Genomic DNA, 19,968 nt, shown 5'->3' with positions numbered 1-19,968 from the left:
TTATGAGTGTAGGATGGTGATTCTCCACCCGCTTTGTGGGTCTGAAGACGAGATGATTATCAGATGTGTTGAGGAGGTTGTCTAGATCTTCCAGCACACATAAACATGAACATGAGATGTGTAATTATGGTTAGCACTCTAATAAACACCCCGGACCTTTAATTGATTTTCATACAATGCTGTGATCTGGGGACAAGCCATTGAAAAATCTGCCCAGTCGTTTACTTCGTTTACTTTATTTGTTTTTCAGTCATTTATTCATTGGTTGGTTTGTTCTTGGTATACAGTTTTATTTGATTTCGTTGTTTGCAAGTTTCCTTGGTTTGCCTTTTTTAGTTTGTTAATTTGTTGGTTGTTTCATTCTTGTTTTTTCTCTTTCTTTCATTAATTTGTTTGTTTGTTCATTTATTTATTCTTTAGTTGGTTCATTCCTGTTTTTTTGTGTGTTTGTTTGTTTTGGTAGTTTGTCCTTGGTTTGTTGTTTTTTTCAGTCATTCTTCATTTCTTTCTTTCATTCATTTATTAATGGGTTGGTTTATTCTTGGTAATTTTTTTTTGTTTCAATAGTTTACACATTTCTTTTTTTAATTTGCCTTTTATCTACTTTAGTTTTTCATTCTTCATTTTTTTTTTGTTTCCTTCTTTCTTTTTCTTTCTTTCTTTCATTTATTTATGGGTTGGTTCATTCTTAATTTATTTTTTGTTTGTTTCAGTAGTTTGCCTGTCTCTGTTTTTTTCTTTCGCTCTTTTGCTCGTTGTTCGTTTGTTCCTTTGATTCATGGGTTGGTTTATTCTTGCTTTATTTTTTTGTTTGTTTTGATCGTTTATCTGTTTCTTTCCTTCTTTTATTGATTTATTCATGGGTTGTTTTATTCATGGTTTCTTTTTTGTTTGTTTCAGTAGTTTGACTTTCGTTTGTTCATTCGTTCGTTATTTTGATTCATGGGTTGGTTTACTTTTGCTTTATTTTTTGTATGTTTCGGTCATTTGTCCGATTTTTTTGGTTTGTTGGCTTCTTTCTTTCTTTCTTTCTTTCTTTCTTTTCTTTTATTTATTCATGGGTTGGTTTATTTTTTGTCTGTTTGTCTGTTCACCTTTTTTACCCTTGATTTGTTCTCTATTTTTTTTTTTTTCTTTTTTTAATTTGTTTGTTTTATTTTTTATTTATTCTTTTTTTTTTTTTCACTCTTCGTTTTTTTCTGTAGTTTGCCTGTTTCTTTGGTTTCTTTCTTGCTTTCTTTGACTTACTCGTGTTGGTTTATTTTTTTGTTTATTTCAGTAGTTTACACAATATTCATTTTTTTCTTTCTTTATTATTTCTTTCATTAATTTGTTAATTTATTCATTAGTTGCTTTACTGGTTAGTTTATTCTTGTTTTTTTTTGTTTGTTTGTTTGTTTGTTTCCTTGGTTTGCTGGTTTAGCTTTTTGATCATTTATTTGGTGGTTGGTTGTTTCTTTCTTGTATTTTTGCAATAAATGAAGACCTCTTTCAAAAACATTAAAAAATTTCTTACCCAACCCAAACTTTGACCTGTAATGTACATTTTCCATTTTCCAAGATACTGTCTGAAACTTATCAACACTGACACATGCATATATCTATTTAGGATAACATAAAATATTATAATATTACTTAAATTAATAGTTATTCTTATCAAACTAGCATTTTCAGTGGGGTTTAGACTGATCAGGTCTGGTCAAGATCTTTCATGCATTGCCAGAAATAGCATTCCAATCATCTAAGGTTAAGCTGGCCTCTGACTAGGCACTGATTGATTGAAAGAAATGTTGATCCAGATCACGTCCTATTTATATAAATCATGTCAGTAATGTATCTGGAACTAGAGTCTCCAAGAATCCTTTACAAGCGTCACCTGATTCTCAGGAGTGCTGAAGAAGTCCTGCAGGAGGAAGTGGAATCTGCAGCGGTGGCACTGACAGAAGCAGATATTTATTTGGGTGCAGAGAGAATACGCATATATTTATGAATCCTCACCGTCTCAAAAGTGCTGCCGCTGATGCATTAGCGTGCCCTCACCCTGTCATTGAGTAGCGCACCGCAATGATTACTGTCACTCAGAGCCATCTGGGACGGATGTGTGCGAGCGTCTGCGCGAGCCGTAATTTTGCAGACACCCCATGAATTCCTAACAATTGCCGTTCACTTTCTTTTCCCGTTTGATGCTAATATTTTAGAGATATTGGACAGTTTTATGTATGTAGTCCTGATACTCAGCAGTTTTCAAGAGCCTGAAAGTAGTACAATTTAGAAAATGTCACACTCAGAATTAAAATATACTGCGTTGGCTTTCTGTGTGAGAAAAATCCTAAACACTGTTCCCTCATTTTAAAACTTACACTACACATACAAGTTTAGTATGATTCTGGGGTCACCAAGGCTGTATTTATTTAATCAAAAATGCAATAAAATCAAAAATATTATTAGAATTTAAAATACCTGTTTTCTATTTGACAATATTTTAAAATGCAATTTATTTTTGTGATGCAAAGCTGAATTTTCAGCATCATTACTCCAGTCTTCAGTATCACATGATCATTCAGAAATCATTCTAATAAGCTGATTTGTGGCTCAAGAAACATTTACTGTTATTAGGAATGTTAAAAAGGTTAATATTTGTTCATTCTGAACATTATTAAGGCTTTACTGTCACTTTAGATCATATAAATGCATCTTCACTTAGTAAAAGTATTATTTTATATTAGAAAATAAAACTTCCTGACCCCAAAGTTGAGCGGTAGTATATATGCTGTTTGTCTGTCTAAATCTCAGAGCAAAAAAGAGCCGTTTAATAGACGACCTCAAACACAAAGAATGAAAGACAGATATATATAGCCTGTAAAAGCTTTGTTGATGAAAACAACAATGGAAGAGAGAAACATAACAAGGATGGCAGAGCTAAAAGGTCATCCTTAAACACAATTACAATATGACCATGAATGTTCACTGTTTAGTGTAAACTCTGCAAACAAGGACAGGTTAAACACATCAAAAGACTGGGAACTAAAAGTACTGCTTCCACCAAAAGCACAATACAAATTTGGATTTCATTTACTGTAACAACTGACAAAAGAAAGATGACACTTTCCCAGACACTATTAAATGTCAGTGTATGGTATGTGTTTACTCACAGTGGACTGGGGTCTGCTGATGTCCTCAGCATCCAATGAAATGACATCCAGGGGCGGGGCGAGGGCGGGGTCACTGCTGCTTCGCACGGACAGAGGTGTGGCTGATGGGGGAAAAAATAAATAAAGGATACAGTTAAACATCTAAAATAGAATCATTCTGCATTATACAACATAGGTGAAATGTAAAACATGACTTAGACATGAAAAAGCACTGTAGCAATATCATGATATTAGGATATTATCATATAGCACCGAACATTGTTATCTGAATATCATTGAGATACTAACAAAGGTTTTGTTAATATTCTTAATTAGACTCTATTAATATTTTCCATTTTGTTGTGTGTTTTGTCATTTTTATTAGCTTTTTTTTTTTTATTTCTTTTATTTTTTATTAAGATTAAGTTTTAGTTTGCTACTTTAGTACTTTAAAATGAAAATGAGATGCTGCTTTTATGCTTTGGCCACTAGCTGAAAAATTAGTTATTTTTAATTTTTTAATTTTTTTGACTCTCTCTATATATACATATATATTTTTTAAATAAATTATACAAAAATTATATCAAATTTATTTTAAAAAATTATATAATTATTTATTTATTTGTTTTGTATATATTTATTTATTTTGTAATAAACAAAAATGTATATAAATTTTATAACATTTGAAAATATTTCATTATATAAATATTATATAAATTGTATTAAATTGCTATATATATATATATATATATATATATATATATATATATATGTGTGTGTGTGTGTGTGTGTGTGTGTAAGATTTTTTTTTGCAATACATTTTTATATAACTTCATAGAACTTCATATATTATTTTATTTTTTTTGGTTTCACTTTATTTTATTTTTTTTTATATTGTATAATATAAAAATGATATATGTTATATAAAATTGTTAATAATATTGTTATAATGTTATATGTAAATAGCATGGTAGTCCATTTGATCTATATATAATTTTATATAATTAATATACATTTTTATATAAATTGTATAGAATTTAGTACCACACACAATATATACATTATATATTAACTTCTTTGTCCATGCATTCTTTCATTTGTTAATTTTGAATAACTCATCATAAAAAAGTACATTTGAGCAGTTCTTTTTATGTCTCACTTTCCATTATTGGACTTGATCTTTTCAGACAGACAAGAGCTGGTCACTATTTGAACATCACCAGGAGTGTTTTTCTTTTCAGACAAACACTGGATCATAAAACACAATTAAATTCACACTAAACTCACCACATGAAAGCACAGCAATGCAGACTCACGCAACACAAGCACAAAGACATCTGACTGAGTCAGAGCAGCTTTCCGAACACACATTCATCAATCCTGCCAAACGTCTCCCATCACACGCATTTGTCTGGTTTCCATAAGAGGGACAAACGCCAAAGTGCTAGAGCCATCGCTAGACTCAGCAGAAAACGGCTAAGGGAACAGGATGCTAACTCCATCAAAATCAGCTCTGTCTTTTACAGGAACAAAATAAAATCTCGGAAAAATGCAATGAGGGAGTTTTATATCAGGACTGTACAACAGAATGTCCTTGGCCTCCATACTGAAGAGGATCTCCAAGACCTTCTGAGATAAAGCCGGAGACACTGTGACATCTCAAGGACCTGAACTACACAAATGTGTGGAACGCAGGCGGTAGCAAGGTCACTGCTGCTGAAACGATTAAAGGAGCTGAATCGGGAGAAACCGGAGTGCTATGTATCATATATATACAAAGCTGAGAAATGTGAGAAACAATTCAGAAACAGTAACCACACTAATGAGCATATTAGCATATGACTGTCCAACATTTACATATTAACTATGCAGCATTGAGCAAATTTCATCCACTCTAATGAGCGACAGTGTCTACTACGTCATTCAGAGGTTAGCCTTTTGCACTACATAGTGTTTTTTAATTACACTGTGTGTCATTCACCTATATTTGAGTACAAGTGCTCCTTTTGTGTTTAAAGTAAAGCAAAGTAAAGCAAAATTTCTGCCAATTTCACAACAGGTCTGTATACATAAATTATTTCCTTGCTTCTTTATTAGCTGCATTTAGACCCTTTTTTTGCCTACATAAATACTGGTCTGCTTATAATAACATAAAATAAAATAAAATAAAATAAAAAATAAAATAAAATGGTCACATAATTGAAAAGATATTGCTTCCTTAAACTGCATTTATTTATTTATTTATTTAGTCTACATAAATACTGGTCAGCTTGAAATAAAATAAAATAAAATAAAATAAAATACAATACAATAAAATACATGTAAAATTAAATTAAAATAGCCACATAGTTTATAAAATAAAATTAAATTAAATTAAAATAGCCACATAATTTATAAAATAAAATAAAAATATTCTCAATTTATAAGATATTGCTTCTTTAAACTGCATTTAGCCTTTTTGTTTTGTCTAGATAAATACAGGCCTGCTCTAAATAAAATAAAACAAAATAAAATAAAATAAATGTAAAAAATAAAATAAAATGAAATGAAAAGAAATGAAATTAAAATAAATACAGGTCTGCTTTAAATAAAATAAAATAAAGCAAAATTAAATTAAATTAAAATAGTCGCATAATTTATAAGATATTGCTTCCTTAAATGCATTTTGCCTTTTTTAGCCTAGATAAATACAGGTCTGCTTGAAATAAAAAAAATATATATATATGTAGTTATTTACTTTTTTTCATATATTCAAAGAATCAATAAAAAGAATATCAGTCTCTAAAAGTGTTTTTAACATTGATAATAATTAGAAATATTTTTTGAGCAGTAAATCAGCATATCAGAACGATTTCTGAAGGGTCATGTGACACTAAAGACTGGAGTAATGATGCTGAAAATTCAGCTTTGCATCACAGGAATAAATTACATTTTAAAATATATTCATACAGTAAATTACAATATTACTGTATTTTTAATCAAATAAATAGTTATGTTGAGCATAAAAGACTTTCAAAAACATTTTAAAGAGCTTACCGGCGATACTGTACAATGTACAATTTATATACACTTTTTAAAATATAAGCCGCTTGCAGAATGTCAAGTTTTAAAGTAAGTACAGTTGTCAAGACAAATGTCAAGTAGTTTTAAAGCAGCTTTCAAAACACTGACAAGAACTAATTATCTTGCATGTACTGGTAAAAGCGACAGAACATAATACTGAGGACTTCTGCCAGCCACAATTAGCAGACAGAGCAAGTCTGACCCTGAAAAGATCAAGAAAAGCGCACTGAGAGAGATAGAGAAAAAAAAAAAAAAAAAAAAGTCAAGCACAGTGACTGAAAAAAGTTTCCATTTTCTCTGTCAAACAGACACTTCCATCAGCAAAGACTGCTCAAATCCTTCAGTCTGCTACTAGAAATCATCAAAAAGCCTTTTGGTCTGATCACACCAGCACAGAAACTCTGATTCAGGTAAAGTCGGTGTGTCCCAGAAGTCATCTTTTTGCCATTTTAATAAGGTACTGGAACCAAAAGCAAGCTTTAACACATCTGCTGTAGTAGCTACTTCATTAGGAAAGTCATTGGTGTACTGTTTGAGTTTATTTTGCAGCTCATTAGGGCCATTTCCAAATTGAACTACTGAACTATATTTCCTTTTATTTCAATGCTGACGTGCACATGAGATGAAATATAGATATTACATGAAACTAGATTAAAAAAAACTTTACCTTGACTTGAGAAAGCCGGACCAGAAAGTTTAAAAAGAAGTTTTAAAACGTTTTAAGTTTGATGGTTTTCAGTCTGAAATAGTTTGAAGTTTAAAGTAGTTTTAAAAGGTTAAAGTTGGAATGTTTTGAAGGCAATACAGTCTAAGAGATGATAGATAGATATATAGACAGAATGTTGCTAACATGTTTTTAGCATGATTAGCAAGCTGTTAGCATGTTGCTAACATGTTTCTAACATGATTAACATGTGGCTAGTATGTGTTTTTACCATGATTAGCATGTTGCTAGCATATTTCTTGCATGTTTAACAAGTTGCTAGCATGTTTCTAACATAATTTAACAAGTTGTTAACATGTTTCTAACATGATTAGCAAATTGTTTGCATGATTAGCCAGTTGTTAACATGTTGCTTGCATGTTTATAGCATCTGGCTAGCATGTTTCTACCACGATTAGCAAGTTGTTAGCATGTTTCTAACATGATTAGCAAGTTGCTAACATGTTAACATGTTTCTAGCATGATTAATGAGTTGCTAGTATGTTTTTAACGTTTATCAAGTTGCTAGCACGTTTCTAACATAATCAACAAGTTGCTAACATGTTGTTAACATGTTTCTAACATGATTAGCGAGTTGCTAGTATGTTTTTAATATGATTAGCATGTTGCTAGCATATTTATAGCATGTTTGACGAGGTGCTACCATGTTTGTAACATAATTATCAAGGTGCTAACATGTTGTTAACATGTTTTTAACATGATTAGCATGTTGCTAACCTGTTGTTAACATGTTTCTAGCATAATTAACAAGTTGCTAACGTTTCTAGCATGATTAACATGTTTCTAGCAAGATTAGCAAGTTGTTAACATGTTGTTAATGTTTCTAGCATGATTAACAAGATGCTAGCATATTTCTAGCATGTTGTTAGCATGTTTCTAACATGATTAACAAGCTGCTAACATGTTCACACTTTTCTAGCATGATTAGCATGTTAACATGTTTCTAGCATGATTAACAAGACGCTAGCATGTTTCTAGCATGATTAGCGATTTGCTAGTATGTTTTTAACACGATTAGCATGTTGCTAGCATATTTCTAGCATGTTTGGCGTGGTGCTACCATGTTTGTAACATAATTAACAAGTTGCTAACACGTTGTTAACATGTTTCTAGCATGATTAGCAAGTTGCTAACGTGTTGTTAATGTTTCTAGCATGATTAACAAGATGCTAGCATATTTCTAGCATGTTGTTAGCATGTTTCTAACATGATTAACAAGTTGTTAACATATTAACACTTTTCTAGCATGATTAGCATGTTAACATGTTTCTAGCATGATTAACAAGACGCTAGCATGTTTCTAGCATGATTAGCATGTTTCTAGCATGATTAGCATGTTGCTAACCTGTTGTTAACATGTTTCTAGCATAATTAACAAGTTACTAACGTGTTGTTAACGCTTCTAGCATGAACAAGATGCTAGCATATTTCTAGCATGTTGTTAGAATGTTTCTAACATGATTAACAAGTTGTTAACGTGTTAACATGTTTCTAGCACGATTAGCATGTTAGCATGTTTCTAGCATGATTAGCAAGTGGCTAGCATGTTTCTACCATGATTAACAAGATTTTAGCATGTTTCTAGCACGATTAGCATGTTTCTAGCATGATTAAGTTACTAACGTGTTGTTAACGTTTCTAGCATGAACAAGATGCTAGCATATTTCTAGCATGTTGTTAGCATGTTTCTAACATGATTAACAAGTTGTTAATGTGTTAACATGTTTCTAGCACGATTAGCATGTTAGCATGTTTCTAGCATGATTAGCAAGTGGCTAGCATGTTTCTACCATGATTAAGATGTTAGCATGTTTCTAGCATGATTAGCATGTTGTTAGCATGTTTCTAGCATGATTAACAAGATGTTAGCATGTTTCTAGCATGATTAGCATGTTGTTAGCATGTTTCTAACATGATTAGCAAGTTGCTAGCATGATTCTAGTTGCTAGGCATAGATAGATAGATTGTTTAAATATAAATAGTTTATAGTTTGAGTTTAAATGGATTAGAAATACAGTACATCGAAGGGAAGCTTCATTGAGTCTCAAGGGATTCTGGGAGTTTTTGACAGTTGGGGTTTGAATAGTTTTGGATCATCTGAACATTCAGTCAATGTAAGTCGAGTTTGTAGAGTTAAAGCTTCAGGTGGAGTTAGTGTCGACAGATTTTGTCTCAGAAGAAGAAGAAGTTGTTTAAATAGCATTTCAGTAAGAAGGCTTTCTTAAGCCAACTTAATAAGGCTAATGAAGAGACCTAGACAGAAACCCAAACTCTTTTCAAGCCTGAGTTGAGTTCATTTATGTGAGAAAGTTTAGATAAATGTCCCAGTATGCTTTGCGTTTGAGTGGACATACATGCTGACAGAAGGTTTGGTAACCATTATTACTAGACATAAACATTATATTTTAAGAGTTTTGTTTGCGTCCTGTGTGTGTGAGCCACCTTAGAGCAACTCTTAAACCATAACCTTTAATGCCATCGTTTATCTACACCATAAGACCTTCAACATGAGCCGCTAACTACACCCTAAAGCTCTCAGACCTTCGTGATGTTTACGAATTCTCATAAAGGAGTGTTACATCTGTGTAGCGTCTGGAGTTTCCCTCAACTCCAATCAATCTCCTCAAACCTGCAGAACCCGGTGGAGCTTGGCACTAAACTCCAGGCTCAAGGTTAATCGTCAAGAGGAATGTTTCTGGAAAAAACTAATTTTAGGCGTTAATTTCGGTTTTACGCCCCTTGAAACAACAAAGGTAAGAATCTGTGGGAAATCTGTAAAGACCAGAGCGATTCAAGGTAAAACCTTCAATTACTGACTATTCTGACGCAGGAGTAGAACGGCCCTTCTAGTGGTTTCATCTTCCAGAAAAAGAAAGATATTCAGAGTGTGCTATGAAAGTCTATTCAGCTGAATAAATAACAGGCAATCCCACAGTATGAGTAATCAGGCTGAAAATAAAGAGCATTTGAGTAAGAAAATATTTAAGTATTAATAGACTAAAGGTTTGACATCCACAGACCTGAAGCTGCATTTCAAAAATGTTTTCATAAGAACTGTTCGCCTTTTATTAAAAAATAAATAAATAAAAAATAATTACTCAGTAATGGTTACAAATGTTTTATATATAAATTTTCATTTTGTTAAGTAACAGGAATGTTTGCTTTGCAAAAATAACTAAAAATTAAATAAAAAAAATGAAAAGTTGACTTTCAGAAATAACTAACTAAAAGAGTTTTTGTTTGAAGTGTGTGTTTGTATAATTTATTTAAGAAATTAATTTAATAAAACAAATACAAATAAACACAAAACAACTTCAAATACATAAATAAACGAATTAATAAATTATGTGTTACATTTTAGTAACGGGATTGTTTAAATAAAAAAATATATATCAATAACTGGAAATAATCATAATTTTTATATAACTTTAAACAATCTTAATAAGCAAAGAACAGTAATTTCATCTTGACCAAAATCTAATTTAGAAACAGATCCAAGACTTTACTATTTGACAGAATTATTTATTTTTTAATATTTTGTAAATATTTTTGCTAAATAATAGAAATGCTTGCGTTGCAAAACTAACTTAAATACAATTTTAAAAATGTAAAAAAAAAAAAAATTAAACTAAAATGAACTAAAATGACTAACTAAAAGTAGAATTATGCATTAATGTTTTTAGTAATAAAATTGAAAGATGTTCTAAATAATTTCAAAATAATGTTAAAATAAAATAAAATAAAATACTATTTAAATTTAATCAAAGAGAATAACAAGCTCAGAAAAAAATTAAACTAAAATGAACTAAAAGTAGAATTACGCATTAATGTTTTTAGTAATAAAATTTAAATAATTTTAAAATAAAATAAAATAAAATACAAATAAATAAAATTAAATATTATTTAAATATTTTAATCAAAAAGAAAAACTCAAAATGATACGTGTGATCATACAGAGAAAACTTTTGGAGAAAAACCTGTCCTTTAGTAACTTCATTAATCATTTCCTTGATGCTTCGTGTTACATTTTAGTAATGGAATTGTTTACCTTCCAAAAAAAAAAAAAAAAAAAAAAAAAAAATCAATAACTGCGAATAAATATTTTTATATAATTTTAAATAATCTTAATAAGCAAACAACAACAATTTCATCTTGAACAAATTCTAACTTATAAACAGATCCAGGACTTTACTATTTTATTCTTACTATTAAGAATTGCTTTGCTAAAATAATTTAAAATTAAATACAATTAAAAAAAAATTAAACTTGACTTAATAACTAACTAAAATGAAAATAAAATAAAATATTATTTAAAATTTTAAATATTTAAAAATTTTAAATCAAAAAGAAAAATTCTATGTATGGTCATATAAAGCAAACGTTTGGGAGAAAAATGTGTCCTTCAGTAACTTAATTCATCATTTCCTTTAACAGCACTGTTTTCCTTCCAAAACAATCAATAACTGCAAATAATCTTAATTTTCAGTGGTTACAGAGATAAGAAAATTATGCAAACACATCTGGCGCCTCGAGCATACGGGCCAAGATTATGTGGTGAGGAACTATGGGAGAATTCAGAGTCTGGATTTCATCAACCTAATATATTTACAATGGAAATTCCCCATCTTGAATAAAGTGCTGTGTTTGAATAGAGATACTTCTGTCAAATATGTTCTTGGCGTAAAAATCAACACAAAGGTCAAGTGAAAAGTCCCAAATTCATCTACACGCCTCACGTAGCTTCCCACTCAACTACAATTCCAAAGCAATAAGAAAACCGCTCTTAAATCTGGGCTTAAACTTGCAGGATGAAGGACAGCATGGCGAATCCTCTTGACCTTTGACCCCTGAGAGGTCTGCCATGTGAAACGGGGTCAAGCAGGCACATTCTTTTAGTCACGCGTCGTCTGTTTGTCACGGCTCTACGCTGCGGTTATTCCCATCTGTGTCGAGCCGCTACGAGAAAAATAGAGATATTCAGCCGGTTGAATGTTACCAAAAAGAACCAAATTCGAAGAGAAGTTTGAGATCGACAGTCTGTTAACCTGTAATTCTGTCTTATTGGTAATCGATGGCTGACAGGTATGAGCGGCCGCCCACCTCAGGTGCTGCTGGGAGCTGTGAAAGAGTGTGTTTGTGTGTGTGTGTAATGAGAGCGGGTAGGTCAGGGATCGATGGCGCTGTAATCATAGCGCCATGCCGCAGAGACAGTCAGAGCTGAGACAGATTTGCCCTGTTTGTGAGGGCTGTTACGGCTCGAGCAGGAACAAACTGGTTGGCGGAACAAAGCGGCGTTCCATAATTACATCTGAAAAAACCCTTTCCTCAATCCTTTCCTTATGTGCTGACTAAATAAACATGAACAGCAGGTCTAATTTGTTTAAAGTGCAATGCACTAATGTGACGCCTATGGTTAGACTGTTATCCATGACAACCGATCACATATCTTTGAATGCATCAAGATCTTACAAGAAAAATAAGCTTTTGTGTACGTCTTAAACAACAGCAATTTATAGTTAAAAAAATGCTGTAGAATCTTAATTTTATATTCATAGAATATATTTATATTAACAGATCTTTACTATACTATACTTTACTATTTTGGGAAAATAATTAAAAAATAAAATAAAAAGAATTAATTTGGAATTCTTTAAAAATGTAATTTTAAAATAAATTTAAAAATAAAATTAAGTTTGAATGATATTGAATGAATTGAACAACAATTTCAACTTGACCAAAATCTTATAAAGAATGATCTTTTTTTAATATTTTTTTTTTTTTTTTTTTTAACATTGTTAAAATATTTTTGCTATATAATAGAAATGTGTGTTTTGCAAAAATTACTTAAAATTGTAAAAAGAAAAAAAGAAAAGTTGACTTGATTAACTAAAATTACTTAATAAATAACTTAATTAACTAAAATGTAGACTTTTTTAAATGTAAAATTTGTAAAATTTTTAATAATAATTTTAATTTTATTATTAAATTATTTTAATTAATAATTTACATTTAAAAGTAGAATTACACATTCATGTTTTTGATAATATGAAAATATTTTATAATTTTAAACTTAAATAATTATTTAAAATTTAAATTAAAAAAGAAAAACTTGAATGATATGTATGGTCACATATAGCAAACAACAACAATTTCAACTTATAACAACAAAATCTAACTTATAAGATAAACAGATTCATGACTTTACTATTTGGCAGAATAATTATTTATTTTTAAATATTTGTAAATATTTTTGCTAAATAATAGAAATGTTTGATTTGCAATTATAACTTAAAGTTAAATAAATTTAAAAAAAAAAAAAAAAAAAAAAAAAAAAAAAAAGAAAGACAAAAAGTTGACTTTAACTAAAATTACTTAATAAATAACTAACAAAAAATTAGTATAATTATGCATAAATGTTTTAGCAATAAAACTGAAATAACTGTATAATAATTTAAAAATAAAACAAAATAATTATAATTTTAAAAAAATAAATAATTTTTAAAATCAAAAAGAAAAACTTGAATGATATGTATGATCACATATAGCTAAAAATAACAATTTCAACAATTTCAAAATCTAACTTATAAACAAATTCAAGACATTGCTATTTGGCAGAAGAACTACCTATTTTTAAATATTTTGAAAATATTTTTGCTAAATAATAGAAATGTTTGCTTTGCAAAAATAACTAAAAGTAAAGCAAAATAAAATAATTTAACTACATTTATTTTACAACACTTGTAAAATAAAACGTAATAAAATAATTACTATTTAAATTTACATTTAATTGTAATCAAAAAGAAAAACCTGAATGATATGTATGGGCATATATAGCAAACTTTTGGAGACAAATTTGTCCTTCAGTAACTTCATTCATCATTTCCTTGATGCTTTCATGTCTCCTATGGTTTTCTTTGTTTAACTCAAGAGATTTGTTTCAAAATTTTTAACACGTAAACATGATTTTAATGGGGTCATGGGACAACAAAGCATCAAACTACAGTTTGAAAAGTTTATTATTGCATACTGTTTCAAAGTTAAAAACAGCTTCCATATACAATACATGTGGCACAATTACTTGTGTTTGTTAAAATGCTAAATTGCGTATTCAAGCCATCTCTTGTGTCTCTTCTCTCTCATGTGTGTACAGCAGGTGTGAGGGCGGTTCTTTGAGCTCTGACTGACATCTGTCACGCTGCCAATCATCCTCTGTCTCATCTCCACCTCTTTAACCTCACATTTACTCAGAGCTTTAATGTATGTCTTTGACCCACAGACTGAGCAATGACTCACTGCCCCTCTCTAGCCATCTTTATTCAGCAGTCACCACCTGTCACTCACTCTTATGCCCCGCCCCCTGTAAGAATAAAGGCCAAAGTGGCTTAGAAGTTTTGTTTTTGGCCAATCTCATTGTGCTCTGGTTAACCCTCAGAGACCCACTGTTGGAGAACACTGTTGCAAAACAAAGCAATTAAGTTATATCTATTTTTTGCTAAACTAAGTCAAAACAGCAGCTCACACTCTGAAAATTAACACAACAACACAGCCACTGCCTGCAGACACTACTGCTGACAGCAAATTTACATTCAAGTAGGATATTTTTCAAAATACTGGGTTGTAGGTTTAGTGAAAAGAACAAAAAATACTGGTTGCCATATTTCATTATTCGTTTACCTTATATTCACTACAAGGAATATAAAGAAAAATTCATTAAAGCAACACATATTGACAACACCTAACTTTTTCTTTTCCATTTTCAGACCCATATAAAGCTCTTTTTCTATAAGCTAACCCTATTTATTTTTAGAATTAAAATAAAATTAAATATTATTAAACTATTATTAAATATCCCATTTAAAAAAACAAGAAAATAAATTGTATTTTTATATTAAAAGTAATTATTTAAAAATAAGGATGTATACAAAAAAGATTACTTAAAAGCAAAATAAATAAACAGAACATTAAAAATGTTAAAAAAAAAATAGGAATGCACATAAATGATATATATTTATGTTTATTTATATATTATTTAAAATGTAATAGCATCAAAAATAAAAAATATGAATGCAAATAAATTATATATATTTATATTCCTTTATATATGTTTTACAATTTAATATATTAAATATTTAATATAGATTTAATATTTATATATGTATATTTTTTTATATATTATTTAACATTTCATAGCATTAAAAATAAAAAATATGAATGATGTTTGGTCCAACAAACTTAAAAGCAAAAACCAAATTTCTAGGGACAAATTTGCCAAAAAAATAAAAAATAAATAAAAAATAAAAAAACACACAGAAAACACAACAAAACGGCAATAATAAAAATCAAATACAATTTAAATAAAATAAAACTACAAAATTTAAATTACAAAAAAGAAAATAATAGTTATATTCATTTATATATTATTTAAAATTTAATAGCATCAAAAATAAAAATATGAATGATGTTTGGTGCAACAAACGTAAAGGAAAAAGTTTCTAGGGACAAAAAAGATCAAATTAAATACAATATAAATAATGAAACCACAAAATATAGGCCTAAAATACAAAAATAAAATAATATTTATATTTATTTATAGATTATTTGAAATGTTATATCATCAAAAAATTAAAAATATGAATGACATTTGATCTTAAAAGCAAACAGCTAAATTCTAGGGACTAACTTGACCAAAAATAAATAAATAAATACAAACACAAAACAGAAGACAATGATAAAATGAAATGCTACTGAAATAAAATAAAACTACAAAATATTAGATAATTTTTTTTTTAAAAAAAGATAAATATTAATATTAAAATAAATATTTAAAAAAAAAAAAAAAAAAAAAAAAAATCAACAAGATGTTTGGTCATTTATAGCAAACTTCCGAGAACAAATTGTCCTCAAAGTAAAGCAACGTAAACCCATACATCCACATCTACTAACCAGATTAGCAGTGCCCTGTTCAGAACTCAGTCGAGGTCCGGCCAAGCATGAACTCATTCAAATGCTGCCATTATTCCTGTTTGCACCCCAGACACACACACACACACACTAATTACGTTAACCCTGATCCCGTGAAGGCCTTTCCTCCTCTTTAGTGCAACTGATTCAATAAGACTCCTTTTTGACTTCCCTATCGCCTCGGCTGCGTTTCAACAACAAATCCCAAGTGCTGACACACACACACACACCGGCACTACGGCACGGCTACTAAACTACATTGGGCACGGTTCCTTTGTCCCCGGCATCATTTAATTGATAAATGAGCGAGACGAGCATTGTGTGTGCAGCTGACGGTGGACTTTTTGTAATGTAATGACATGGCAGTGTTTGAGGTGTACACAGGGACATCTGCCTCCAGTCTGGCTTCAGAGAGGAGCATTATGGGAAGGTTAGCCAGGGCAAGGCTGAGTGAGCAGTCACAATGATGGATTCAGAAATGGCAAGTGTAACGTTTGCATTCATTTGAATTGATACAGCTGTGACAGTCAAACATCGAGCGAGCGTTAGCCACTTTAATAGTCACAAATCTGCTGCTAGGACATTATGGGTGGTCGCCCAGGAGTCTTAAAGGGACAGCGATCCAAAAATTTAAATTCTGTTATTATTTATTCACCCTGATGTTGTTCCAATACGTTATACAAAACAGTGAGTTAACAGTAAGCCACACAAACACATATGCACACACCACATCAGCTCAATTATGGGCTGCTGCTAATGCAACCACACATGCACATGAGTTCACACATAACTATGAAAACAATCCACATTTACTATCTACAACTGTATACCACACACACTCTAAAACCACCACACACACTCATGCCGATGTACACATACAGATGTTTTCTCTATTCGCTCGGTCTGTGGTCGCTGGAAATCAAAGACACTTGTTTATGTTGGAAAGAAAGTATTGTTTAACCCTTAGAGGCTTGAGGGTTTCAAAACTGAACCCACAAATATATCTCACTTACCTACTGTTGTTTTAAATAGTTTTTTTTTTTAAATCTGACCAAAATCGAAGTTTCAGTATAACATCAAATAAAATAAAAAGCAACATTAATACAATAAATTAAATATAAATATTTTAATGTAACTTATAATAGCATTTTTTAATTTGAATTAGATTTAAAGCATCAAGAACAACAATAAAATAAAATAATAGTAAAAAAAAAACTTAACTTAAAAAAAAAAGGTTTAGAAATTAAATTAAATAATTACAAATACAGTACAAAATTAAAAATGCATATTTTAAAAACAATTTAGAATTTCGATCAACAACATTTTCACCCTGACCAAAATCTTATAAGATATAAAATTAGATGTTATCCAAGATTTTTAGACTCTACTATAAAATAATAAAATAAAATCTTAATTTAATATGAATACAATAAATACAAGAATAATGTAATAAATAAAATAAAAATGTATAATAGTACTTTTAAATAAACCAATTTTACCTTGATTATCTAATTTATGAGATCCAAGACTGTACTCATTTGGAACAAAAATCTATAACGAGTAAAATAAAATAAAATAAAATAAAATAAAATAAAATAAATACATTAATTTAATTTTATATGAACACAATAAATACAACAATGATGCAATAAATAAAATAAAAATGTATATTTATTTACTTTTAAATAAACCTATTTTACAGTGAGCATCTAATTTATCAGATCCAAGATTGTACTCATTTGGAATTAAAAAATCTATTACGAATAAAATAAAATAAAATAAAATAAAATAAAATAAAATAAAATAAAATAAAATAAAATAAAATAAAATAAAATAAAATAAAATAAAATAAAATAAAATATTAATTTAATTTAATTTAATTTAATTTAATTTAATATGAATACAATAAATACAACAATGATGCAATAAATAAAATAAAAATGTATAACAGTATTTTCAAATAAACCAATTTTACCTTGACCATCTATTTTATCAGATCCAAGATTGCACTCATTTGGAATAAAAATCTATTACGAATAATATAAAATAAAATAAAATAAAATAAAAATACATTAATTTAATATGAATACAATAAATACAACAATAATGCAATAAATAAAATAAAAATATATAATAGTATTTTTGAATGAACCAATTTCACCTTGACCATCTAATTTATAAGATCCAAGACTGTACTCATTTGGAAGAAAAATCTATTATGAATGAAAAATAAAATAAAATAAAATACCTATCATTCATGTTTTTTCTGTGTGACTGATGTGGACATGTGAATCACAGCACTGACATACGTACTTGATTTGAGGGTGGAGGGGGTGACCTCTATCTCACTGCCCAGGTAGGGCTGCAGGACACTGAGCTCAGGTTCAGAGGGGTTTGGGCTGGAGTGACCGGACGCCACACTCCCCCCAGGACTCACCATCGCCCTCTGCTGGAGCTCCATCTTCTCATACACAGCCTTCAGCTGAGGACAGACAAACACAAGTCAGAAACATTACCAACTAACAAACAAAACAAACAGATAAAACATATACTGTTTATACAAATCACATTTATTTAACAAGGACATTACAAGAGACACAATGCAGAAAACAAAAAGAACTACATGTACTAGTGTGTGTACACTGATAAAACTGTTTTTCCTTATTTGTTTTTATAGAAAATCCATAACATAAATCACTTAACCAGCAGGAAGTTTGTAAGTTCAAAAGTGTACCCAACAAAAAAAGCACAAGGATCTGATTGTTGAAAGGCAGAATGGCTGATCAGTGCCACTGTACTATAACGTAATATTTATAATTCATTCTCACTCAGAGCAAAGCCCTGAATAACACAGGCCAATATTAATAATAGATGCTTCAAAATTTACTATGAATGTAAGACTGGAAGAATAGCTGCAGTTTCCTTTGGATGTACAGTATGAGAAAGACTGGATGATTTACAGTGGCCCCCAAAATATATATATATATACATTTGCAAAATATCAGAATGCAAGAAATCACTATATCACATGGCAAGATATCAAAGTTAAACATACAAAATGGTTAAAAGCTCAATTTAAAATAAAACAATATTCATAAAAAAACTATATATATTTTGTTTGTTTTACAATCAAACAAACAAAAAACATGATTATATATTTTGTCTTAATGTTGGCAGTCCAGTCACAGTGAATCAAATTGATGTTTTAAAAAAAATAAAATAATATAAAATAATTAAAAATGAAATTATTTATAAATACAAATAAAGGTTACAGATATTTTAAACTTAAACTTAATTTAAATTAATCAAAATGAAACAAAACAAAATAAACATGAACGTATATTCTGTCTTGATGTTGCAATCACAATGAATTGAATTGGTAAAATAAAATAAAATAAAATAAAATAAAAACAACTGTATTATTTATATGAAATAAAAATAAAGGTTACAAATATTATAATGAATAAAGAACAAATAAAAACAAAAGCTTAATTTAAATTTTATATAACCTAATTTAAGTTAATAATAATAATAATAATAATAATAATAATAATAAATTATTAAATTAAATTATATGTATTTATTTATTTATTTATTGTTTATTTGTTTGTCTTCATGCTGGAAGCCCAATCACAAAAATAAAATAAAAAAACTTTATTATTTATATGAAATAAAACAAAGTTACAAATATTTTAATGAATACAAAACAAAAATAAAAGCATAATTGAAATTTTATATAACTTTATTAATTTAATCAAAACAAAACTAACCAACCAAAAAAAAAAAAAAAACATGAATATATATTTTGTCTTGATGTTGGTAGTCCAGTCACAAATACTGAATTGGTAAAAATAAAAAAATAAAATAAATAAAATTAAATAAAATAACTTTACTATTTATATTAAATATATATATATATATAGTATTGATGTTGGCAGTCCAATCAAAATGAATTGAATTGGTAAAAAGAAAAGAAAAGAAAAGAAAAGAAAAGAAAAGAAAAGAAAAGAAAAGAAAAGAAAAGAAAAGAGAAAATTTAAAACGTGATGTTATGGCTCATTCGCCACGCTGGAAAGGTCAGGTTGAGTG

At 29.1% G+C, this 19,968-nt stretch overlaps 1 protein-coding gene across 2 annotated transcripts in view; it reads right to left on the bottom strand.

The window, feature by feature from the left end:
• pard3ba (par-3 family cell polarity regulator beta a) overlaps positions 1–19,968 on the bottom strand; it is a 193,638-nt gene that overhangs the window by 137,377 nt on the left and 36,293 nt on the right. For both annotated transcript variants that reach the window (XM_051111003.1, XM_051111009.1), the window contains exons 3-4: positions 18,193–18,361; positions 3,153–3,253 (exon numbers count right to left, since the gene is read on the bottom strand). In XM_051111003.1, coding sequence (XP_050966960.1) covers positions 3,153–3,253; positions 18,193–18,361 — 270 coding nt within the window. The remainder of the gene's footprint in view (positions 1–3,152; positions 3,254–18,192; positions 18,362–19,968) is intronic.

This window comes from Labeo rohita, chromosome 1 (genome assembly GCF_022985175.1).
Source record: "Labeo rohita strain BAU-BD-2019 chromosome 1, IGBB_LRoh.1.0, whole genome shotgun sequence".
NCBI lineage: Eukaryota > Metazoa > Chordata > Actinopteri > Cypriniformes > Cyprinidae > Labeo > Labeo rohita.
This window is presented reverse-complemented; position numbering and strand designations above follow the sequence as displayed.